This window comes from Schistocerca americana, chromosome 1 (assembly GCF_021461395.2).
Source record: "Schistocerca americana isolate TAMUIC-IGC-003095 chromosome 1, iqSchAmer2.1, whole genome shotgun sequence".
NCBI classification, from domain to species: domain Eukaryota; kingdom Metazoa; phylum Arthropoda; class Insecta; order Orthoptera; family Acrididae; genus Schistocerca; species Schistocerca americana.
This window is the reverse complement of record NC_060119.1, coordinates 1,125,968,708-1,125,995,860: the sequence shown is the minus strand read 5'-3', so window position 1 is coordinate 1,125,995,860 and position 27,153 is coordinate 1,125,968,708. Positions and strand designations below refer to the sequence as shown.

The 27,153-nt window shown below is 42.5% G+C and overlaps 1 protein-coding gene across 1 annotated transcript in view; it reads left to right on the top strand.

Annotated features, from left to right (window-relative positions):
- The window catches only part of LOC124619021, a 218,060-nt gene that overhangs the window by 166,740 nt on the left and 24,167 nt on the right, over positions 1-27,153 (top strand). Inside the window, exons 10-11 of the mRNA XM_047145393.1 lie at positions 2,468-2,590; positions 20,765-20,875. Coding sequence (XP_047001349.1) covers positions 2,468-2,590; positions 20,765-20,875 — 234 coding nt within the window. The remainder of the gene's footprint in view (positions 1-2,467; positions 2,591-20,764; positions 20,876-27,153) is intronic.

Sequence of the window (27,153 nt, the reverse complement as noted above, 5' to 3'; positions counted from 1 at the left end):
GATGAAACTTAATTCTGGAACATGTACTATAATCATCCTATATCAGAGGGAGAGGTTCCAATTGTGGTCTGTGGAATGTGCGGACAACTGAACGTAGTAAATTTATGGAATTCGTATAACTGTCTTCAGTAACATGTGAATGAAAGTTGTCTATTAACATTTTTTAAAATCCAGTTGACTGGTGATAAATAAGCATTATGGGGAAACAATTGCTCTATTGCAAAGTAATGAGACACTAGTACTGTACAGGTAATGTGAACCTTGAAAGAAGCACCTGAGTTCCACTATTTTGTTTCGGGGCATTGTCTTACTGAGTAGTTTGTCTATCTCAGCTCAGTGCAAATGAAGGGCTTATTGCCACATGGGATTAGCCAAGCGGTCTAAGGCGCTGCAGTCATGGACTGTGCGGCTGGTCCCGGTGGAGGTTCAAGTCCTCCTTCAGGCATGGGTGTGTGTGTTTGTCCTTTGGCTAATTTAGGTGTGTAAGCTTAGGGACTGATGACCTTAGCAGTTAATTCCCATAAGATTTCACACACATCATCTGAAGGACTTATTTTAAAAACTGTGTCACATTGAATTCTTATTAATATAATAGAAGGAAACATTCCACGTGGGAAAAATTATATATAAAAACAAAGATGAGGTGACTTACCGAACAAAAGCGCTGGCAGGTCGATAGACACACAAACAAACAAACAAACACAAACATACACACAAAATTCAAGCTTTCGCAACAAACTGTTGCCTCATCAGGAAAGAGGGAAGGAGAGGGGAAGACGAAAGGAAGCGGGTTTTAAGGAAGAGGGTAAGGAGTCATTCCAATCCCGGGAGCGGAAAGACTTACCTTAGGGGGGAAAAAAGGACAGGTATACACTCGCACACACGCACATATCCATCCACACATACAGACACAAGCAGACATATTTAAAGACAAAGAGTTTGGGCAGAGATGTCAGTCGAGGCAGAAGTGTAGAGGCAAAGAAGTTGTTGAAAGACTGGTGAGGTATGAGTGGCGGCAACTTGAAATTAGCGGAGATTGAGGCCTGGCGGATGACGAGAAGAGCCTCAATCTCCGCTAATTTCAAGTTGCCGCCACTCATACCTCACCAGTCTTTCAACAACTTCTTTGCCTCTACACTTCTGCCTCGACTGACATCTCTGCCCAAACTCTTTGTCTTTAAATATGTCTGCTTGTGTCTGTATGTGTGGATGGATATGTGCGTGTGTGCGAGTGTATACCTGTCCTTTTTTCCCCCCTAAGGTAAGCCTTTCCGCTCCCGGGATTGGAATGACTCCTTACCCTCTCCCTTAAAACCCACTTCCTTTCGTCTTCCCCTCTCCTTCCCTCTTTCCTGATGAGGCAACAGTTTGTTGCGAAAGCTTGAATTTTGTGTGTATGTTTGTGTTTGTTTGTTTGTTTGTGTGTCTATCGACCTGCCAGTGAATTCTTATTAAATTATATTGTAAGATTTTCGTTATCCTTTTTAATATACAGATTTCTTGCTCCTAAGATGTGAGTCTGGATTTTAGCCTCATATTATAAATGATAGTAACATTCCCGTTGTCATGTTCTATGACTTTATACTTTTCCATTTTGTTTGTTAAATGCTGAGGTAGCAGTGAGTGGCAGAAAGTTGAACTTCAGTGAGCCAGCCGCGGTGGCTGAGCGGTTCTAGGCACTTCAGTCTAGAACCTCCTGGCTGCTGCGGTTGCAGGTTCGAATCCTGCCTCGGGCAAGGATGTGTGTGGTGTCCTTATGTTAGTTAGGTTTAAGTAGTTCTAAATCTAGGAGACTGATGACCTCAGATGTTAAGTCCCATAGTGCTTAGAGCCATTTGAACCATTTTTTGAACTTCTGTGTTAATTTTGATAATGCATTCTCATATTAGAACTACAAGACTAGTCAGTGTGAAGAGACTCTTTTTTTTATTATTATTATTGTAGTTATTAATACTTTATGTCAGTAGAACCTTCTTTGATTTCTGTGTACTAATGCCTGATGCCGTCAGTTTTGTTTATTGTTTGTAGTTTGAAAAATAGGGTGGATAGTGCTTTCTCCTGTACAAAAACCAAATGGATTGCAAATGTATGTCATGAGTTGAATGAACCACAATTACACAAATAAATGTTTGTTAAATAGGGAATTACACAAAGCTATCTTGCATAATACAGTGGAAGGTTAATGGGAACTGTAAATGAGAAATAATAACAAACTCACACAAGTTGATCCTCAAGAGGTTATCAATACTGCTCACTTAAAATACATTATAAAGGTACAGTGGCATGTTCCACGATATTTTACATGTTATAAACATCTACATGCTTGAAGTAATCCCCCAAGACAATGTTGTAACTCTTAGACTGATTTGTTGCACTAATCCTTTTAGAAGTTTTCATTAAAAATATAAGGACTTAGTATGTGTGTTTTTTTGTGAGAAATTATGTGAAGAGAAATGTCCATCAACAGGTTGTCCACTGGACTTAATAACAGCACGGTGTTACATCTGTAGGAAAGAGCAGAGTTATACAAGAATTAGCAAACAACAACCTCATTCTGAGCAGCAGATATGTCTACCCTGTTCTAGTCAAGGTAAGTAGGCTAAGTAAATGTTCTGAATTAATCATAGTGAACATACTGAATTAGTCATGTTCAAATCAAATCACACCCCTGTTATAAGAGTTCATCCTGTTGTGTCAGATATCAGTGAACTGTGACCAATTAGATACTAATGTGTAAGAAAGAAGTAGATTTTATGGTACTCTACTGTTTCCTGATTACTCCATGTTGCCTCATCCTCTGTTTTCGTAATTTGTTATGTTCAAGCTTGGCATTCGTGTCTTTTGTTTCTCTTTGCAAAAGCTTCCTTGATATTACAGTTGTATACACGCCAGTGCAACATGTCTACTTCCTAGCTAAATCAAGAAAGCTTGTAATGGTTTGCATTAGAAGTGTTGAGTTCTCCGCTATTTGCCTCTGTGAATTTATTATCAGCTCATGATTTTTATTAGGTGCACTTTATGTTTGTGTCTGCATCTAATTTGTATATTTATCGTATAAATACCATCAATGAAACCTTGCAAATATCCTGGTATGGATTCTACAACTGACATAAAAGCTCAACTTATACTCTAGACTGTCGTTTTTTTTCTTTCAACTGTGTGATGCTGTTTAGTTAGTTATTTACTTGTTCCATGGACACAATTGCAATCTCTCCCAATTTTTCCCCCATGATGTGTGCCTACATATGTTCAGTCTCCCTCCCACACACACACACACACACACACACACACGTGCGCGCGCGCGTGCCCACCCCCCTCCCCTCCCACACACATTATATTATTACACACAGAAAAATCTTTCTTTGGAGTAGAAGGAGTTGTCAGGCAAAGATTTCAATGTGTGTTTGAAGCTGATATTACCAAAGAGGGAATTCCCTTGCGAAAAATGTAAAATTACAAGAAAACAGAATGACTGTCAGAATTTCAGCGCAGATGATACACACATTTGAAAGTGCAGGGAACTGGTCCCAGTTTCCAGGAATGTTAGTTACTTCTTCTGGTTGGAAAAAGCACACAGATTTTTTAGAAGGTTGGGTAGGAGGTGCAAGTCACTCAGATGCCAGATTAAGAGGGACCCCCTTGTCGTGAGGAGTACGGATTATGGTTTTCGAGGAATAACAAGCATTATTTTATGTGGTAGATGTAGAAGGCCATAGATCTTTAATGCTGCAGTGGTACCTCCTGATATTCTAATCTCCCTCATTTCTATTACCTTACAGCAGTGAAACACTTTTCTTCAAAAACCCCGTTGATTCCTGACCCATGTCCTATTTTTGTCTAATTGTGAGCAAGTAGTTAGATATAATGTATTTTCTTATGAAGAAAATGGTTGCTACTCACCACATAGAAGAGATACTAGTCACAGATAAGCACAACAGAAAGACTGTCAAACAAAACTTTTGGCCTAACAGGCCTTCATCAGAATAGATAACATACACTAATGCAAATGCAACTCACACACACACCTGCCCACAATCTCTGGCTGCCAAGGCCAGATCATGAGCAGCAGTGCATGATGGGAGAAGCAGCTGGGTGTTGAGGATAAGGAGAAGGCTCAGACAGGGATGGGGTGGGATCGTAAACTGGCATGAGGTGGGGAGAAGGTAGGGCAGCTAGGTGCTCTGAGGAAGTTAGAAAGAGGGTGCTGGGAATGGCGGCCAGTGGAAAAATAAAGAAGTAAAAAGATTGTGGGTGCATTGGTGGAATAGAGGCCGTGTAGTGGTGGAATTTGTAACAGGGAAGGGGATAGTTGGATAAGGACAATAACTAACAAAAGTTGAGGTATGAGGATTATGGGAATGTAGGATACAAGGTTCATCCACAAAGTAAGTTCCATTTGGTTATATAAAACAAAAGAGTACAGATACAGAAAAAATATTTATTGTACAAAAATCTATTACTGTTAAACTACTTTTCTACATAGCTTCATAAATTTTGTAGGCACTTGTCATAGCGTACACAAGTTTTTGTATGCCTTCTTCATAGAAGGTTGCCGCCCATGTATTCAACTATGTGGTAACATGTTCTTTCAGCTCATCATCATCATTGAAGTGTTGACCACCAAGGACAGATTTTAGGTGTAAGAAGGAGCGAGGTCCAGGCCGTACGGAAGATGATCAAACGTGTCCCAGTGAAATTCCCGTAAGAGTGGTTTGGTCACATTCGCCGTGTGAGGTTGGGCATTATCATGGAAAAAACAACACCTTTTGACAGTAATCCTCGGTGCTTGTTCTGTATTGCGCGGCACAATTTCTTAATGGTCTCGCAGTAACCATGTATGTTGATTGTTTGGCCTCATGGTAAGAAATCAATCAGCAAATTGCCTTTTCTGTCCCAAAAACTGGTGCACATGACTTTTTGAGGTGTCAGGATTTGCTTAGGCTTAACCTTCATTGGGAATGAAGTGTGCCTCCATTCCATTGATTGTCGTTTTGTTTCAGGGGTGTTACGATACCCAAGTTTCATCCCCTGTGACTATCCAAGAAAGAAAACCATCGTCTTCTTCATTTTAGTGTCAAAAACTGAAAGGCACTGCCCATCCGTTGTTTTTTTTTGTATTGTTCAGTACGAATTTTGGGTACACAATGTGAGCAAAGTTTTCAAAATTTCAGTTTTTCAGTAACAATTTCATGAATTAGTGATTGTGAGATTTTCAGAACTTCATAGCAAGGGTACTAAGTGTAAACTTATGGTTGTGCTTAATCTTCTCTTCAATTGTGTGAACCAGTTCATCAGTAACCATAAACAGGCGTCCACTTTGTTCTTCATCATGCACATGATCATGTCCTTCATTGAGCAGTCTGATCCATCTTCTAACCATTGAATCACTCATAGCATTTGTCCGTAAACCTCATAGATTTGACGATGAATTTCTTTTGGTTTAACTTTCTTTGCATTTAGAAAACGAATCACAGATCTGATTTCACATGTGGCGGCATTTTCAATTATGGCTGACATTTTAAGGAAGCACTACAAAGCACATGTTGGCAGCAGTCATCTGAAAATGGTGTACGTGTCTTCTCCTTGAGTCAAAGTAACTGTCGCGCATGCTCAGAACTCCGACCATAGCGCTGTCACGGATAGAAATAAAAGCGGAACTTACTTTGTGGATGACCCTCGTACAATGAGGGACAGTTCCCATCTGCGCATTTCAGAATAGCTGGTATCGGTGGGAAGGATCTAGATGGCACAGGCTGTGAAGCAATCATTGAAATGAAGGATGTCGTGTTGGGCAGTGTGCTCAGCAGCTGGTTGGTTCAGCAGTTTCTTGGCCACATTTTGTCAGTGGCCATTTATGCGGACAGACAGCTTGTTCAGAATGAGATTTTCACTCTGCAGCGGAGTGTGCGCTGATATGAAACTTCCTGGCAGATTAAAACTTTGTGCCGGACCGAGACTCGAACACTGGACCTTTGCCTTTCATGGGTAAGTGCTCTACCAATTGAGCTACCCAAGCACGACTCACATCTGGCCCTCACAGCTTCAATTCTGCCAGTACCTCATCTCTTACCTTCCAAACTTCACAGAAGCTCTTTTACGAACCTTGCAGAACTAGCACTCCTGGAAGAAAGGATATTGTGGGAACATGGCTTAACCACAGCCTGGGGGAGGTTTCCAGGATGAGATTTTCACTCTGCATTGGAGTGTGCGCTGATATGAAACTTACTGGCAGATTAAAACTGTGTACCGGACCAAGACTCGAACTTGGGACCTTCTCCTATCAGCATATCAGTGCACACTCCGCTGCAGAGTGAACATCTCATTCTGGAAACCTCCCCCAGGCTGTGGCTTAGCCATGTTTCCACAATATTCTTTCTTCCAGGAGTGCTAGTTCTGCAACGTTCGCAGAAGAGCTTCTGTGAAGCTTGGAAGGTAGGAGACTAGGAACTGGCAGAATTGAAGTTGTGAGGGCCGGACGTGAGTCATGCTTGGGTAGCTAAGTTGGTAGAGCACTTGCCCACGAAAGGCAAAGGTCCCATGTTCGGGTCTCATTCCGGCACACAGTTTTAATCTGCCAGGAAGTTTCAGGCAGCTTGTTGGGTGTCGTGCCCACGTAGAACGCAGAACAGTGGTTGCAGCTTAACTTGTAGATCACATGACTAGTTTCACAGGTATCCCTGCCTCTGATGGGGTAGGTGATGCTTGTGACCAGACTGGAGTAGGTAATGGTGGGAGGATGTATGGGACAGGTCTTGCATCTAGATCTGTTACAGGGATGTGAGGCAAAGGCTTGGGAACAAGGGTTGTGTAGGGTTGCACAAGGATATAGTGGGTGTGGGAATACCACTGTGGAAGGGGTGAGAAGTAGAGTGAGTAGGACATTCCTCATTTCAGGGCACAGCGAGAGATAGTCACAACCCTGGTCCAGAATGTGATTCAGTTACTCCAATCCTGGGTGGTGCTGAGTCATGATGGGAATGGTCCTCTGTGGCCGGAAAGTAGGATTTTGGGGGTTGACTGGTGACTTGAGAGATATGGCACACGAGATCTGTCTCTGTATAAGATTGGCGGGGTAATTATGGTCTGTGAAAGCCTCAGTGAGACATTAGGTTTATTCTGAGAGGAACTGCTAGTCACTACAGATGCATGGCCATGGTGGCTAGGCTGTATGGATGGGACTTCTTGGTACGGAATGAGAGGCAGCTGTCACAGTGCTGGTGGTTGATAAGTTTGATAAGGACAAAGGTACTGATGTAGTTGTCTTTGTGGTAGAGGTCAACAGCAAGGAAGGTGGCTTATTGGGTTAAGATTAGTCAGGTAAAGCAAATGGGTGTGAAGGTGTTGAGGTTCTGGTGGAATGTGGATAGGACGTCCTCAGCCTCGATCCAGATCATGATAATATCAGTGAATCTGAACCAGGTGAGGGGTTTGGGATTCTGGGTAGTTACAAAGGATTACTTTAGATGGCTCATGAATGGGTTGACATAGTTGATGCCATATGGCTGCAGATAGCCATACACCGCATCTGTTTGTAGGTGTTGCCTTCAAAGGAGAATATGGGTGGGTGAGGATATAGTTGGTCATGGCGACTAGGTTGGAGGTTGTATGTTTGGAATCCATCGGGCATTGGGAAAGGTAGTGTTCAGTAGTGGCAAGGCTATGGGAATTAGGGATGTTAGTGTAAAGGGAGGTGGCATCACTAGTGACAAGCAGGGCACTGTGTGGTAGAAGAACAGGAACTGTGGAGAGGGGGTGGAGGAAATGGTTGGTATCTTTTATATAGGAGGGTAGGTTGCAGATAATAAGCTGAAGGTGTTGGTCTACGAGAGCAGATATCCTCTCTGTGGGGCACAGGAACCAGCGACAATGGGGCGTCCTGAGTGGTTTGGTTTATGGATTTTAGGAAACATGTAGAAGGTAGGAGTGTGGGGAGTGGTAGGAGTTAGGAGAGAGATGGACTCTGGAGAGAGGTTCTGGGATGGGCCTAAGGATTTGAGGAGAGGCTGGAGGTACTGCTGGATTTCTGGATTAACATCACTTTGGCATGGTTTGTTGGTGGGTAAATGTGACAGCTGGCAGAGTATCCTTGCGCTTCAAAACAGAAGTGGTGGAGCCTTTGTCAGCAGATTGGATTATAGGGTCAGGATCAGTTGTTAGATGGAGTATTGCAGTTCTTTGTGCGGATGAACATTACCTTGCATGTTGATGGGTTTGGGGAATGATAGTGAGGCAAGGTTCTAGGTTCTGGTAAGTTAACAGGGCGTACATAAACTGGAGACTGCATTATGCAGGGAAGATAGTCTGCAGTGGTTTTCCGATGCCTTCTGCAGTTCTGGAGGCCGCCCCTAACATGGGATACAAACGCCTTTCACAGCCGCCCAATCTGGGTCAGACACTGCATGAGAAGTATAGTTTGGAAAATGAAAGACCCCTAGCCCTCGAAACCTAATAGCGTCAGGGTCAGGAAAGAACAAGAGTTGGCAGAGGGTGGCCAGATAGAAAAGATAAAAGTGAGAAGCCTAGCATAAGTAAGTGGAAACAATACCAGGACTCAGCTCGGGGCCCCCTGGTCGCCAGCCACATACTCACTAGGTGTGAGTCCCTGAGGATTCCCTGGCTTCCTCTCATTTTAAATCAGTATCTGGAGGATCTCCAGGGGGGACAACTTCAAAAGGAGGCAAAATATCAAAACAAAAATTGGTACCTGGAATGTTAGAACTCTTCTGCTAGCAGGAAAACTAGAAAACCTTAAAAGAGAGATGTAAAAGAATCATACGGATCTCGTAGGAGTTGCTGAGGTAAGATGGTATGGAGTGGAGAGTTACAGTCAGATGAATATTTATTATACTCCTCAGAAGGAGAAATAAAAGGAATGAATGGAGTAGGAATGGCTAAATGTGTGGAAGATGTGGACTATGCAAATGACCAGGTTATTGATGTAAGGCTGAAAGGAGCACAAAAAGATATACTGATTGTCCAGGTGTATATACCAACTTCAGAACATGATGACCAAATTGTAGAGGAAACGTACTATCTAATAGAGAGAATAATGGACAAAAATAAAAAAATGCTGCAAAATAGTCATGGGAGACGGGAATGCCATTGTGGGAAAAGGGAAAGAGGGAAACATAGTAGGCAGTCGTGGTCTTGGAAAGAGAAATGATAGATTGTTTCCAGGGCTCTCAGGTGTCCAGCTGGATGCTATTGTTGAAGTTCCACGATATTTCGGTGAATAACCTTTCCGCCATCATCAGGTGGTTCTGATGGAATGGTCTGTCTGCTCATTGTCGGTGTTATTTACGTCCGTCAGTTGGGCTTCGGTTCCCTGCACTGATGGTCCAATTGCGGCTGCTGACATTCCAATTCCGAGTGCCGATGCTCCTATTGCGGCCGCCGACAATCTGTTTGCAGGCACCAAGCCAGGTCCACACCATCCCGGCGTCGCGCCGGTTGATTGAAGATGCAAAATCCCGTGGAGTGTCCCTGGTGGCCATCGTGGAAAGATCTTGTGTTCACTTGAGGCGTGACTCCTTGATGGATCTAAGTAAGGGTTTCCATGCCTTGCTCAGTTGAAAACCTGTGTCTCGGTTTATGAGATTGTCCGTTATGCAAATTTCAATGGCCACCTTGAAGATGCTGTCCTAGTAGAAGCTGGTAGGGGCCAGAATCTTGGTCTCTGCGTATTTCACATTGTGTCCAGTTTCCAAGCAGTGTTCTGCCTAGGTGTGTGTGCCATTGGTGTTCTTTGCAGCGGTCTTCAACTGTTCGGATTGTTTGACCGATGTAGGATTTGCCGCAACCACATGGAACATTATACACGCCCTCTTTCTGGAGGCCAAATCCGTCTTTCACCGTTCTCAGTAAGGTGCGTATCTTGGATGGTGGTCGGTAGACCGTGTCAATTTTGTGTTGTTTTAGCAGTCTCCCAATTTTTGACGTCAGGTTCCTGCATACGGTAAAAGGCAAGGCCTGGTTCATCATCTTTAGACTGTTCTTTATCTCGGTTTCTGCTGCATTTCCATCTTTCGAAGGCTGTCTGGATCTGTCGGCTACTGTAACCATTCTTGGGGAACACATTTGCTAGATGTTTAAGTTCTTTGTGTAGATTGTGTTCATCCGATATCGGGTATGCCCTGTGAACCAGTATGTTGAGTATCCCGTTGAGTCGTGCAGGATGGTGGGAACTCAAGGCATGTAAATATAAGTCCATATGTGTAGGCTTGCAGTACGCGATATGACCCAGTGTGCCATTAGATCTCCGCTCTACAAGTACATCAAGAAAGGGTAATTTCCCTTCCTTCTCAATTTCAGTGGTGAACCGTATGTTCTCGTGGACTGAATTTAGATGTTCTAAAAATGTCTGCAGCTGATCAGGCTTATGGGGCCAGATGACAAACGTGTCATCCACGTATTGGAAAAAACACAGGTTTCTGATCGGCCGCTTGTAGTGTGCGGGACCTGTGTAAAGAGTGACACGACATCAAAGCTAACCATGATGTCTGTTTCTTGTAGGATCAGCTCCTTAAGACGACGAACGAAGTCCGCTGAGTTCCGAATATGGTGCTCGCACTCTCCCACATACGGTTGCTTGATGATGGCGGAAAGGTTATTCGCCGAAATATTGTGGGACTTCAACGATTGGATCCAGCTGAACACCCGAGAGCCCTGGAAACAACACATACATTGGGAAAACCTCTGATCATATATAAATGATAGAGGTGATTGGCTAATTGACTTCTGCAGGGAAAGGCAGCTGATATTGGCAAATACTTGGTTCAAGAATCACAAGAGGAGGCTCTGCACTTGGAAATCACCAGGGGATAAATACAGAAACCAAATTGGTTTTATACTGGTAGAAGAAAGATACAGGAATGGAATCAAGAAGGTGCACACATTACCAGGTGCAGATATTAATAGTGACCACAACTTATTTATGGCAGAAATAGAAATGAGAATGAGAGAACTGAAGAAGGCGACAATGGTGAAGAAGTGGGATCTAGAGAAGATAAGATCCAACAAAGAACAAATTAAAGAAATGCTGTCATGTGAGTTTCTAAACACATTACGAGACAAAGAACCACCTGACAATGTCAACGAGTACTGGAATATGCTGAAAGAAGGAATCATTAAAGCAGGACAGCAAAATACAGGATATGTAAAAGGGAAAAGAGCAAAAGAAAAAAACATGGGTCACACAAGAAATGATTTCCAAGATGGAGGAGAAAAGAACATTTAAAAACAAGAACACTGAAGACGCAAGGAAGATGTACTGAAGGTTAAATACTGAACTGCAAAGAGAAACAGAGCAGGCTAGAAAAAAATGGCTAAAAGAGATATGTGATGCAATGGAAGAACTGGACAGGAAGGGAAGATACGACTTACTATACAACAGAGTAAAGACTATGACATGGGATCAAAACAGAGCAGGAAGTGCTACTATGGAAATTTTGAGTAAAGGCAAAGAGGTAGGATACAAAGATCTTGACGATGTCCTCCAGAGATGGGAAGAATATCTAAAAGAGCTATATGACACGGATTGCAAACCAGAAACTCTGGAACTTGAATCGCTCAACAGTGTAAGCGATGACGATAAAGGACCAACCATCATAATGGAAGAAGTAAAGTCTGCCATAGCTGCAATGAAAAATGGCAAAGTGGTAGGTACAGATATGATACCAGAATAAATATTAAAATGCTTGAACCAGGGTGGAATAAGAAAAATATTGAGGTTATGTGATAAAATATATGACAGTGGTGAATGACCTGAGGACTTTCTGACAACAGTAATGATTCCATTACCAAAAAAACAAGGAACCGAGAAATTTAGTGAGCACAGGACAATCAGTCTCATTTCACATGCAGCCAAAGTGATGTTAAGAATAATTAATAAGAGACGTGAAAAAGTAATGGAGGAGAATCTTCGCGAGGAGCAGTTTGGCTTTAGACGGAATACGGTCACCAGAGATGCAATAGGGCTCCTACGAATCTTGGGAGAAAGGTTTATTGAAAAATGAAGAGACCTATGCATGTGCTTCATCAATCTAGAAAAAGCATTTGACAATGTGGCTTGGGACAAGCTGGCGACTATAATGAGGGAAAAGAGAGTGGACTGGAAAACCAGAAGACTTGTAAACCCTTTATATCTTAATCAAAAAGCCTCGGTTAAAGTGAGAGGATAAAGTACAAACTGGATCGGACTAAGACAGGGATGCTGTCTATCACCTACCCTTTTCAACCTCTACTTGGAAAATATGATTGACCAATGCTTATTAGATGACAAAGGAGTAGAAATTGGAGGAATTAGAGTAGAGGTTTGCTGATGACATGGTCCTTCTTGCCACAGGGGAAAAAGAATTACAGGATTTAGTGGACACCATTGAAGCTAACTGGAAAAATTATGGAATAGAAATTAACACAAAGAAAAACAAAAGTATTGGCACTAGGAGGAAATAAAGAAATAAAATTTATGCTGAATGGAGAAATATTAGAACAGTTGCAAAATTTTAAGTATCTTGGAAGCAGGGTAGACACTGATTGGAAGAGCAGCACAGAAATTAAAACAAGGATAGCAATGACAAAAGAGGCATTTTATAAGAAAAGGAGAATTTTCTGCAGCAGTCTGGGCAGAGAACTCAGGAAAAGACTCATAAAATGTCTTGTATGGGGTGTTCTCCTGTATGTCGCTGAAACATGGACTTTGAGGAAGAAAGACAGAGAAAGGCTGGAGGCTTTTGAGATGTGGACACCGTGGAGGATGGAAAGAATAAGTTGGATGGACAAAGTAAAAAATGAAGGGGTACTGAGAAGAGTGGGAGAGAAAAGACAGCTACTAGATGTAATAAAAAGAAGAAAAAGAAGCTGGATTGGGCATATGTTAAGAAAGAATGACGGACTGATAAAAAAAGTTTTAGGAGGTTATGTAGAAGGGAAAAGGAAGCAAGGAAGGAAGAGGTTTCAGATACTGGATGACGTGATGGATGCTAAAACATACAGCAGCCTTAAGAAGAAAGCAATGGATTTCAGAAAATGGAGAGGCAAAGGACCTGCTAATATAGCAGAAAACTGATGGTGATGATAACAGGGAGTGATTTTGGGGGCAGTGGGTGTGGATTGTGGCTGGGCGAAGGAGTGAACTTGAGTCAGGCAGGATTGTACATTGGTCTTTGATTGAGTCTGACTGGTAGGGGTGGTGACAAAAAAGTGTTTCCATTGTAGGGACCGCGAGAATGAGAGGTCTTTAAGAAGTCCAGCATGATTGAATTTTGGAGTGGGGTAAAAGGTAAGGTGTTTGGAAAGACTAATACTCCCACTTACAAATTAGTAATTGACAGAAAGTTATCGAGTAAAACAGAATGATATCTGGGGTTCCCCAAGGTAGTGTCATAAGCCCTCTGCTGTTCCTTATGTATGTAAACAATTTAGGAGGCAATCTTAGCAACCGTCTTAAGTCATTTGCAAATGATGCTGTCATTTATCATCTAGTAAATTCATCAGAAAATCAAAACAAATTGCAAAACAATTTAGGAAAGATACCTAAATGGTGCAAAAATTGGCAATTGACCCTAAATAATGAAAAGTTTGTGGTCATTCACGTGACTGCTAAAAGGAATCCGTTAAACTTCAGTTAAACAATAACTCAGTCTAATCTAAAGGCCGTAAATTTAACTAAATACTCTTGACAGTTGCCATCCTTCCCATATCATACATTCCCTCCCATATGGCCTAGGCATTTGAGGCAAAGCTATTTGTTCAGATGCAGACTCTTTATACCAATACACCACCATTCTCACCTCAGCCTTCACTGGACATAATTACCCCACCTGCCTAGTTCGAAAGCAGATTTCCCAGGCCGTCACATCCAATCCTTGTAGTGCTGACCCCTCCAAAAACAACTTCGGAGCACACCACTGGTCACTCAGTATTATCCTGGTCTGTAGTGTATTAATCATTACTTCGACAAGGCCATGACTTCCTACAGTCATGCTCTGAAATGACATACATTCTGTCTGAGATTTTTCCCACCACACCTAGAATAGCTTTCCGTTGCCCTCCTCCCAATCTCCGGGTTATTTTTGTCAGATCCTATACTCCTTCTACACCCATCTCCCTTCCCTATGGCTCCTCCCCCTGTGACCATCCCCATTGCAAGATTTGCCCTATGCATCCCCTCCTACCACCAGCTATACCAGCCCCTGTAAGTGGCAAAACATATACTATCGAAGGTAGAGCCACCTGTGAAACGACACGTTATATCCCAGCTGTTACGTAAATACTGTTCGGCCTTATACGTCAGCATGAATATCAACAATTTATCAATGGGCTGATTGCGCATAGGTGGACTGTGTACTCTGGCAACATGAAATATGTTGCAGAGCATACTCTACATGACAGTCGTGACCTCAGTGCCTATTTCATCACACACACCATCTGGTTTCTTTTCCCAGACACCAGTTTCTTAGAACTCAGTAGGTGGGAACTATCGCTACAACTTGTCCTTGGTTTTCGCCACCCACCTGGTTTTAATTTACGTTAGTGTGTTCCATCTGAGCATTTCTTCACAGTAACTACTCCTTCCTTCACTCTGTTTTAGTTTCCTATGGTTTTAATTTTCTTACCTGTGTATTTTTTGCTGCCCCCCTCCCATCTCTGTTATGTACAATGCACTTAGCTTTTTACTCTTATTAACTCGTGCACAATGTTAAGCTATAATCTATGTCTTACATATTACCCTATCTTCCACATTAAAGCTCTTAGGTTTTCAAATCTTGTCAGGTGCAGTCCCCAACAATCAGTCTTTCCTTCTCATCCTGTCTGGAAAGTCTCCCCAGACCTGTGGTTCTATCCCTTTTCTTAGACCTGTCCAGTCCTTTTCCTTCACCCCTCTTCCTTCCCCATCAAACCTTCTGCCTGAAGAAGGAGCAAATGGCTCCAAAAGCTTGCCTAATCATAACCTTCTCTCATGTGTGTGTTCTGCCGCTGCTTGGTGAGTAGATTTTTTTATCTATGCAATTGTCAGAAATTGATTGTTTTTGTTGTTACAACTAAATACCTCGAATTACATTATGAACAATTTAAATTGGAAGGAACACACAGAAAATGTTGTGGGGAAGACAAACCAAAGACTGCACTTTATTGGCAGAACACTCATAAAATGTAACAGATCTACTAAAGAGTTTGCCTACACTGTGCTTGTCCATTCTCTTTTGGAGTACTGCTGCATGGTGTAGAATCATTTGCAGATAGGATTAACACTGTACATTGAGAAAGTTGAGAGTTGTGCAGCAAATTTTGTATTATGATGAAATAGGGGAGAGAGTGTCAGGGACATGACACAGAATGTAGGATAGACACCATTAAAACAAAGGCATTTTTCTGTGCTGTGGGATCTTCCCAAGAAATTTCAATCACACATTTTTTCTTCCAAGTGCAAAAATATTTTGTTGGCACCAAGCTACGCAGAGAGAAATGATCATCACAATAAAATAAGGACAATCAGAGCTCGCACAGAAAGATACAGGTGTTCGTTTTGTCCATGCACTGTTTGAGAGTGGCAGGCACTTAAAGTGTGATTTGCAAAAAGAAAGAAAAAAAAAAGAAATAGAAAAAAAACACCTACCACAGTGAAGCCAATCCAACAGGATCTCCAGCCTGCTCTTCTAGACCAACACCTTCAGCCTATTACCCGCAACCTACCCTCCCCCTATATAAAAGATATCAACCATTTCATCACCCAACTCTCCATAGTTCCTGTTCCTTTACCACATGGTGCCCTGCGTATCACTATTGATACCACTTTCTTTACACTAACATATCTAATTCCCATAGCCTTGCCACTACTGAACTCTACTTTTCCCAGTGCCCGATGGATTCCAAAGCTATAACCTCAAACCTAATCCCCATGACCAATTGCAACCTCACCCACACTTACTTCTCCTTTGAAGGCAATACCTACAAACAAATATGGACTATGGCTGTGCGCACCCACATTGCACCATCCTATGCCGACCTAGTCATGGGCCATCTAGAGGAAGCCTTTATAACCACTCAGAATCCAAACCTCTCACCTGGTTCAGATTCAGTGATATTATCTTCGGGATCTGGATTGAGGGTGAGGATATCCTATCCACATTCCACCAGAACCTCAACACCTTCTCATCCATTACCTTGACCTGGTCCTTCTCAGCCCAACAACCCACCTGTCCCTTAATGTTGACCTCCACTACAAAGATGGCTACATCAGTACCTCCATCCATATCATATGTACCACCGACCAGCAATACCTCCACTTTGACATCTGCCTCCCATTCCGTAACAGGGAGTCCCTTCCACACAGCCTAGTCACACATCTGCAGTGATGAGCAGCCCTCTCAAAATACACTTAGGGTCTCACTGAGGCTGCTTCCCAATTTGTAGAGAGACAGATCTCCTGTGCCATATCTCTCCAGTCCCCTGCCAACTCAAAAAATCCCACTGTCTGGCCACAGAGGAGCGCTCTCCTCATGACTCAGTACCACATAGGACTGGAGCAACTGAATCACATTCTGAGCCATAGTTGCGACTGCCCCTTGCCATGCCCTGAGATGAGGAATGTCCTACCCACTATCCTTCCCACCCCTCCCTCACTAGTAATCCCACGCACACGGAACCTACAGAGTATCCTTGTCCATCCCCACATAACTCCGGCCCCCCCAAAGCCCTTGCCTCGTGGCTCATATCCCTGTAATATACCTAGATGCAAGGCCTGTCCCATACATCCACCCACCTCCACCTACTCCAGTCTGGTCAGAAGCATCACCTATCGCATCAGAGGAAGGGATACTTGTGAAACAAGTCATGTGATCTACAAGCTAAGCTAAACCAGTGTACTGCATTCTAACAAGGTGTCTTGTCTGCATGAATGACCACCATCAAACTGACCAAGAAACAGCTGGACCACACAGTTGCTGAGCACACTGCATACACGACATTCTTACTTTCAGTGACTGCTTCACAGCCTGTGCCATGTGGATCCTTCCCAACCAACACCAGCTCTTCTGAACTCCGCAGATTGGAATTCTCCCTAAAATATATCCTACATTCCTGTAACCATCCTGCCTCAACCTTCATTAGTTATTGTCATTATCCACCTAATTCCCATTCCACCACTACACAGCCTCTATTCCACCAATACAACCACAATCTTTTTTTACTTCTTTATTTTTTCCCCTGCCCCCCCCCCCCCTCCGCCCCCCCCCCCCTCCAACTTCCTGAGTGCACCTAGCTGCCCTACCTTCTCCCTACCGTGTGCCTTTATGCTCCCACAAACAGCAGTTTACCATCCCACCCCCTTCCCGCCCCAAGCCGTCCCCTTATCCCCAACATCCAGTTCCTTCTCCCATCATGCACTGCTGCTCACAGGCTGGCCTTGGCAGCCAGATACTGTGGTCATGTGTATGTGAGTTGTGTTTGTGCGAGTGTCTGTTGTCTATTCTGATGAAGGCCTGTTTGGCTGAAAGCTTTGTTTGACAGTCTTTTTGTTGTGCCTATCTGCGACTGCATCTCCACTGTATGGTGAATAGCAACTGTTCTTTTCATAATATTTTTATTATTTCATCCCGGGTTTTCCTCTCATAAACACCCAAACTACAGCACTGTTCAGCTGATTCAGTTATATCAGTGACATTTGTATGATACAAGCAGAAAATGTCACATCACGTTTCTTATTACTGAATATCATATTATTTAAATATGAAACTGTGTTTTAGCACAGCCTTATTGTGGAGTAATGAATGTCATTTTTCCTTCTGGTATTATAATTATGTATGTAACTGTTCTTTTGGAACTGTAGTGGATTATTTACAACAAACTTCATGAGGGAAGAAATATATTGTGAAGCAGTACTCAGAATGTCCAGTTCCTTAAACAGATGTCTACAAGATGGTCATGGATGAGCACCTCATATTATTCTTAAAGCAAGTTTTGAGCAATGAAAACTTTCTTTTTTAAAAATGAGTTACCCCAGAATGTTATTTCATATGACATTATGAAATTAAAATATGCAGAATATGTCAACTTTCTGATTTCTCCTTCCCCTGATTTGAAATGATTCTTAGTGCAAAAGTGGCAGTCTTAAGTCATTTCATCTACATCTACATCTACATTTATACTCCGCAAGCCACCCAACGGTGTGTGGCGGAGGGCACTTTACGTGCCACTGTCATTACCTCCCTTTCCTGTTCCAGTCGCGTATGGTTCGCGGGAAGAACGACTGTCTGAAAGCCTTCGTGCGCGCTATAATCTCTCTAATTTTACATTCGTGATCTCCTCGGGAGGTATAAGTAGGGGGAAGCAATATATTCGATACCTCATCCAGAAACGCACCCTCTCGAAACCTGGCGAGCAAGCTACACCGCGATGCAGAGCGCCTCTCTTGCAGAGTCTGCCACTTGAGTTTGTTAAACATCTCCGTAACACTATCACGGTTACCAAATAACCCTGTGTTGAAACACGCCGCTCTTCTTTGGATCTTCTCTATCTCCTCCGTCAATCCGATCTGGTACGGATCCCACACTGATGAGCAATACTCAAGTATAGGTCGAACGAGTGTTTTGTAAGCCACCTCCTTTGTTGATGGACTACATTTTCTAAGGACTCTCCCAATGAATCTCAACCTGGTACCCGCCTTACCAACAATTAATTTTATATGATCATTCCACTTCAAATCGTTCAGCACGCATACTTCCAGATATTTTACAGAAGTAACTGCTACCAGTGTTTGTTCCACTATCATATAATCATACAATAAAGGATCCTTCTTTCTATGTGTTTGCAATACATTACATTTGTCTATGTTAAGGGTCAGTTGCCACTCCCTGCACCAAGTGCCTATCCGCTGCAGATCTTCCTGCATTTCGCTACAATTTTCTAATGCTGCAACTTCTCTGTATGCTACAGCATCATCCGCGATAAGCCGCATGGGACTTCCGACACTATCTACTAGGTCATTTATATATATTGTGAAAAGCAATGGTCCCATAACACTCCCCTGTGGCACGCCAGAGGTTACTTTAACGTCTGTAGACGTCTCTCCATTGATAACAACATGCTGTGTTCTGTTTGCTAAAAACTCTTCAATCCAGCCACACAGCTGGTCTGATATTCCGTAGGCTCTTACTTTGTTTATCAGGCGACAGTGCGGAACTGTATCGAACGCCTTCCAGAAGTCAAGAAAAATAGCATCTACCTGGGAGCCTGTATCTAATATTTTCTGGGTCTCATGAACAAATAAAGCGAGTTGGGTCTCACACGATCGCTGTTTCCGGAATCCATGTTGATTCCTACATAGTAGATTCTGGGTTTCCAAAAATGACATGATACTCAAGCAAAAAACATGTTCTAAAATTCTACAACAGATCGACGTCAGAGATATAGGTCTATAGTTTTGCGCATCTGCTCGACGACCCTTCTTGAAGACTGGGACTACCTGTGCTCTTTTCCAATCATTTGGAACCTTCCATTCCTCTAGAGACTTGCGGTACACGGCTGTTAGAAGGGGGGCAAGTTCTTTCGCGTACTCTGTGTAGAATCGAATTGGTATCCCGTCAGGTCCAGTGGACTTTCCTCTGTTGAGTGATTCCAGCTGCTTTTCTATTCCTTGGACACTTATTTCGATGTCCGCCATTTTTACGTTTGTGCGAGGATTTAGAGAAGGAACTGCAGTGCGGTCTTCCTCTGTGAAACAGCTTTGGAAAAAGGTGTTTAGTATTTCAGCTTTACGTGTGTCATCCTATTTCAATGCCATCATCATCCCGGAGTGTCTGGATATGCTGTTTCGAGCCACTTACTGATTTAACGTAAGACCAGAACTTCCTAGGATTTTCTGTCAAGTCAGTACATTGAATTTTACTTTCGAATTCACTGAACGCTTCACGCATAGCCCTCCTTACGCTAACTTTGACATTGTTTAGCTTCTGTTTGTCTGAGAGGTTTTGGCTGCGTTTAAACTTAGAGTGAAGCTCTCTTTGCTTTCACAGTAGTTTCCTAACTTTGTTGTTGTACCACAGTGGGTTTTTCCCATCCCTCACAGTTTTACTCGGCACCTACCTGTCTAAAACGCATTTTACGATTGCCTTGAACTTTTTCCATAAACACTCAACATTGTCAGTGTCGGAACAGAAATTTTCATTTTGATCTGTTAGGTAGTCTGAAATCTGCCTTCTATTACACTTGCTAAACAGATAAACCTTCCTCCCTTTTTTTATATTCCTACTAACTTCCATATTCAGGGATGCTGCAACGGCCTTATGATCACTGATTCCCTGTTCTGTACATACAGAGTCGAAAAGTTCGGGTCTGTTTGTTATCAGCAGGTCCAAGATGTTATCTCCACAAGTCAGTTCAGGAGTTCCAAAATGTGTTTTTTCCAATTAAGATTATCATCAATGTAGACCCCTAAGAATTTTGAAGTATCCACTTTGCTTATTCTTTCCTAACCGTGCGTTAAACTTATCATTGGTGTAAACCCCTAGATGTACAGGCCTGACTATGTTGTGTCTTTTTAAAATTTAGGGTGAGATCATTTGCAAAAAACCAATTATTGATGGTTTTAAGAACACTGTTTACCATTTCTTCAGTTTTTGTATTTATGCTTGGATTGATCACAATACTAATGTCATCTACAAAAAGAACTAATTCTGCTTATTGTATATTAGGCAGAAGATTGTTTACTTTTATGAAGAACGGTAGTGGACATAAGATTTATGATGCCATTTTATGTTTTTCCCAGGTATGCCAAAATTCTTGGAGCTGAAGTTTAAGTTTACCCTTGTCCTATGGGATGCCTGTGAACGGGAAATTTCAGCTTCAGTCACAGGCGAAGAAGCTGAGAAATTTCTGAGTGAGTATTTTGTTTATTTTTATGTAATTAATGCTGATTATTAAAATCAGTGTTCTCTGTCATGTAGTTCCACATCGTGCTTGTGCGAAATGAATCTGTATTTCCATCTGGTGTAAAGTAATAAATAATAAGACCGCTATACTTGTACAGTTGCTTTGCAACTAAGCTTGCAAGGAAATCCACACGACATGAACCAAATGAGCTGATGCACTGGTTAAGACACTGGATTTCCATTTTGACTGGTGGAGTCAAAATACCTGTATGATCTTCTGATTAGGATTTGAAAGTGCTTCCCAAAAGCAAGTGCTTCCCAAAAGCAATTGAACAGACAATTCATTCAGTGAGGTCACAACCATTTCAGTTCACTTTCCGCATCCAACAGTCACATTAATGTGACGCATCTGTCCAAAGTCTCAGTAACCACATTTTGAAATGCCGACATGCTGGAAGAGTGTCATTGAGGTTCTGCAAGGTACAGGGAGGGATGTGGAGCCATGACAACTCCAGTGCTATGGCCAGCTGCTCTCTGTTTCAAATCATCAAATTGATGAACTCTGATCATTCTTTGTTCCTCTCATGTCATACTTGAACATTACAACTCTGATGAATTTCAATAAAAAAATAGAAATTATTTTTGGAGATAAAAGAAGCAGATGCTGTATCTCAGACATCCTCTTAGGGGGTATAAATAAGGGAGAGTTGGAAAGTTATATCTAAGTTACAATGTGGGAACAAAGTGCAGCACACGTCTGGAGCACAGCGTCAGCCACACGTGTGCCTTACTTTTTTATCAGTATCATCTTCTTCCTCAAAAGGACACTGTTTATTCCAGGAAACTTGAGAAGATGGTTTTCATTATGGCTGTTACCAATCCATGAGGAGTCCCACTTGTAATATATAATAAAGAATAGGAAAAAGAATATTAAAAATACAATAGTGGTACAGTTGGCACCCTCCAGAAGGGAACTAACCTGCTTGTGACTGAACAGTGAAGGAGAGTACAATGACTGTTTACATACACTACATGATCAGAAGTATCTGGACACCCCCCAAAACATATGTTTTTCATATTAGGTGCATTGTGCTGTCACCTACTCCCAGGTATTCCATATCAGCGACCTCAGTAGTCATTAGACATCGTGACAGAGCAGAATGGGGCGCTCCGCGGAACTCGTGGACTTCGAACGTGGTCAGGTGATTGGGTGTCACTTGTGTTATACATCTGTACATGAGATTTCTACACTCATAAACATCCCTAGGTCCACTTTTTCTGAGGTGATAGTGAAGTGAAAACGTGAAGGGACATGTACAGCACAAAGGCATGCAGGCCGACCTCGTCTGTTGACTGACAGAGACCACGGAAGGTTGAAGAGGGTCGTAATGTGTAACAGGCAGACATCTGTCCAGACCATCACACGGGAATTCCAAACTGCATCAGGATCCACTGCAAGTACTATGACAGTTAGGCGGGAGGTGCGAAAACTTGGATTTCATGGTTGAGCGGCTGCTCATAAACCACACATCACGCCGATAAATGCCAAATGATGCCTCCCTTGGTGTAAGGAGCATAAAAGTTGGATGACAGAACAGTGAAAAAATTTTTTGTGGAGTGGCGAATCACAGTACACAGTGTGGCGATCCGATGTCAGAGTGTGGGTATGGCAAATGCTCGGTGAACGTCATCTGCCAGTGTGTGTAGTGCCAACAGTAAAATTCGGAGACAGTGATGTTATATTGTGGTTGTGTTTTTCATTTAGGAGGCTTACATACCTTGTTGTTTCACATGGCACTATCAGAGCATAGGCCTGTATTGATGTTTTAAGCACCTTCTTGCTTCCCACTATTGAAGGGTGATTCGGGGATGGCAATTGCCTCTTTCAGCACGATCGAGCACCTGTTCATAATGCATGGCCTGTGCCAGAGTGGTTACATGACAATAACATCCCTGTAATGGATTGGCCTGCACAGAGTGCTGACCTGAATCATATAGAACACCTTTGACGTGTTTTGGAACGCCGACTTCGTGCCAGGCCTCACCGACCGACATCAGTACCTCTTGTCAGTGCATCACTCCATGAAGAATGGGCTGCCATTGCCTAAGAAACTTTCCAGCACCTGATTGAACGTATGCCTGTGAGAGTGGAAACTGCCATCAAGGCTAAGGGTGGGCAAACACCGTATTGAATTCCAGCATTATGAATGAAAGTTGCCATGAGCTTGCAAGTCATTTTCAGCCAGATGTCGGGATACTTTTGATCACATAGTGTATGCAAACTCTCTCCTTGACCTGTAGATCTGCCTTGAAGATCAGTTGATTGTTGTGTCATTTTACCTGTCTGTTAGATTAATTGTCAGTGCATAGATGTCCTCAAGCCCTTGTAACTTAAGATGCACGTTCCAGTCATATTAATGTGATCATCTGTTAAAAAACTAGGTAATGACCTCATGAAATGCAGATGTGTGGTAAGAGAGTCATTGAGATTCTGGAAGGTACTGACAGGTATGTGAAGCCATGCCAACTGCAGGGCCGTGGTCAGCCATGCCAATTATGGTGCCATGGCCAGATGGTTGCACCAGGTTTCACAGTTGAGGCTGTGTGGTGCAAACAGCCCGTTTGAGGTAGTCTGACAGATTCTTGATTGGTTTTAGATCCGGGATTGGGGGGAGGGGGTTTAAGTATCCAAGGGAGCATGGCAAACTCATCCTGGTGCTCATCGAACCACACGCATACAGTGTGAGCTGTGTGACATGTTGCATTGTCCTGCTGGTGGATGCCATCGTGCTGACTAAAAACTTATGTTGATCGATTGTGCCTTCCAGAATGACGAGATCACCCGTGGAATGCCACTAAAATATTCCCCAGACTACAGTGCTCACTCCTCTGTCCTGGACCCTTCCGACAGTTCCTGCAGGGCTGTACACAGCAAAGGCCATCAGTCCAGCAGAGGATAATATACGATTCCTATGGAAGTGTCACCTATCGCCACTTGGTTGACATCCAGTTACATCACTGGCATGCAAATTCTAGCCCTCGTCGCCAGTGAACAGCTGTCAGCATGGGTGCATAAACCAGATTCCTGCTGCAGAGGCCCATACACAGCAACATCCCCTGAATGATCATTGAGGAGAGATTGTTTGTAGCCCCTTAGTTCATGTGGGTGGTTAGTTGCTCAACAGTTGCACATTTATTCACCCACACACAACTGTGCAGCTGTCATTCACCCTATCATCAACGACCCGTGGTCGACTACAGTTGCTCAGCACCGGTTTTGGATAGCAACATTTTGTAGTGTGTGGTATACTTTAATGAAGGTGGCAAGTGAACATTTTGGAAACTCAGCCAATTCAGAAATGCTTCCACCCCTGGCCCAGAAGCTGATGATCATGCCGTTTTGCATATCAGATAAATTACTCTGTTTCTGTAGTCCAACGATGACTGCACTGTTTCCCACATTTCCAGACACTTTATGTACCCTCTACTACTAGTGCTGTCACCTGCCATCGGTGAGTGGTTATTGCACGTTGACATATAACATAGGCAGTGATCACGTTAATGTGACTGGACGGATAGAACTGTATAGAACAGGAAAGGGATCATGATGTTTTCCTGTAAAAACACTTGGACACCATTTGCAAGAACATTTGCAGTGTCTGAACTGGAGTCTTCCTATGCCATCCATGCAATATGACCTTAGAGAGAATGGCGAACATCACCTCTGGTGAGCCAGCGTTTGAAAAGCTACAGCTTCTGGTGAGCTGTTTTAAACATAATGGGAGAACTGTTGTTTTTTATGGAACATGCTTTAAAATGTAGTTTAACGTACACACTATTTCCTTGCCTACCCTTGCACTGTCTATTTTGATATCCTGTTCTTCAAAGAGAAATTCTCTCACATTTTCGGCATAGTTTTTTCATCTCGGCAGAAGTATTCCTCGGAAAGAGCATTTCAGAAGCTGCCACGTCATGGTTCTATGTCTTCATACACGATTTCGCTTTGAGCCTGGTGCTACAAAAAGTTGTATCATATAGCATCAGAACATAAAAATGAATAAACAAGTTGTAAATTAACAATTATGATAACACGTCTTCAACACTATTAAATTTATGAATATGGACCGGTCTTAACTTATATAATTTTCAGCAGTTGACAATCACCAGCAGAATGAAATATTGAAAATCACCAACTTCGCAAATAATTGCTCATGAAGGTATTCTTTGGAAATGTGGGTGTTCCGTATACAGTTGCATTACAAACTGCATACACTTTATTCTAAATCAACAAGCTGTGAACAGGCAATACATTTAATTAATTGTTTACTTGGTGCAAGAACAATATGGACACACTCATCGAACTCCAGTGGCAGATGCTACGAGAGACACATTATGCATCTTGGAGACACATACTGTAGAAATTTCGAGAACTGGTGGTCTGAGAAGTCGGGAAACATTACTTCCTCCCCCATACATTCCGCAAAATGATCATGGCAAGAAAATCGGAGGAATTAGAGCTCGTACGAAGCTTTGCTGTCAGTTGTTCCTCCCATGCACCATCCCTAAATGAAACATGAAAGGGTTGTCAGGTAGTGGTACCAGAAGTACCCTCCACCACACTCTGCAAGGTGGCTTGTAGAGTGTAGGTGTAGATGTAATAGGCAAGTTTGTTAATGAAACTGAATGAGGGTACTAGAGCTCTGATAAGAGATGTTACCACTACTTATTTATTTATTATTTATATATATGATATGCATACATTATGATGGTTTGAGTCACAAGAATAGCTATACGTATATAAATATAACCAACATGTCAACATTTCAGCACAGCTCTCCATCATAAAATATAACACAAATGACAGTAGCTATAGACAAATATCATTTATTACACCACTTGTTGCTGTCAGGAAATTGTTGAAAGGACCCTTGTAAACGCAGGAGGGACGTGTTGATAAAACATCACCATGGCACGTTGGGATGCGGTAGTCCAAACAGCTTGAGGCTGATGTAATCCAGAGGTTTCTTCTGGACACAGGGCAGTTTCAGGCATTGTGGAGGACAGTTTTATTGTCAGCAGCATTTCCATTCATCAGTGGCACTGAATTCAATTTCTTGTATGTCTACCTTTTTTATATACGCACTGCTGTGCCAGACAGGCACACAGTACTCTGCTGTTGAATGTAGCAGTCTAAGTGCTGACACCCGGAGAGTGTCTGCTGACGATCCCCAATGAGAGCTACAGAGTTTATGGAGGATGTTGTTTCTGCTTTTGAGATTAGTAGATGATTTTGAAAGAAAATGACCTATCTAATGCGATCTCAAGGTATTTTGGTTGCATGTTATGATGAAGTTCATCTCCATCAGAACAGACATCAAGGGGTCTGTGTGGCAATATATTGGGCAGATGAAAACGGGCAACTTCTGTTATATTTTGAGTTTGGTTGTAGCCTCCATTTATGGAAGTGTTGGCTTAAGATGTCTAGATCAGAATTTAGGATTTCTTGAGTTGTTTCAGAAGTTTTGTGTTGAGTAACTATTACCCAGTTGTCCGCATAGCCAAACATCCTCCACTGTGTTGTAGGAATATCAGACATACAGGGTGACACAGAATAACGGGAATGTTTTAAATGAGTAGCAGCCGCCATGGGCAGGTGGCAGCACTGTGGGTTCATGTCAGTTAGCCGTTTGAGTAATCATGGGTCAGTGGAATGGACAACAGCGTGCATTAGCCATAAAAATGTTTTATAAAAACAATGATAGTTTGGTAGCAACGCAGAGGGAGTTTCGACGTTTTTACAATTTATGATATCATGATGCCGTACCGCCAAAACATGCCATAAAATGTTGGATTAATAACTTTGAAGAGACTGGATCTGCCCTCAAGAAGAAACCAACAGGACGACCAAGAAATATGCGTTCTCCAGTGAACGTTGATATTGTATGCCAGTCTGTCTTATGGAGCCCATGGCGTTCAATTCGTAAGCGAGCAGCAGTGGTTGGAATGTGCCGGGAGAGTGTTCACAGAGTTCTTCACCTTGATTTAAAATTTCATCTGTACAAACTACAGATGGTGCAACAATTGAAGGACAAAGATTACCGGTTACAATTAGGACTCTGTCAACATATGATAACAAAAATCAACAATAACGATGAATTTCTAAACAAGTTGTGGATGTCAGATGACGCTTATTTTCATCTCATAGGTTATGTAAATAAACAGAACTACCATTACAGGGCAAACACAAATCCTAATGATGTTGATGAATGCCCTTTACATGCTAGTA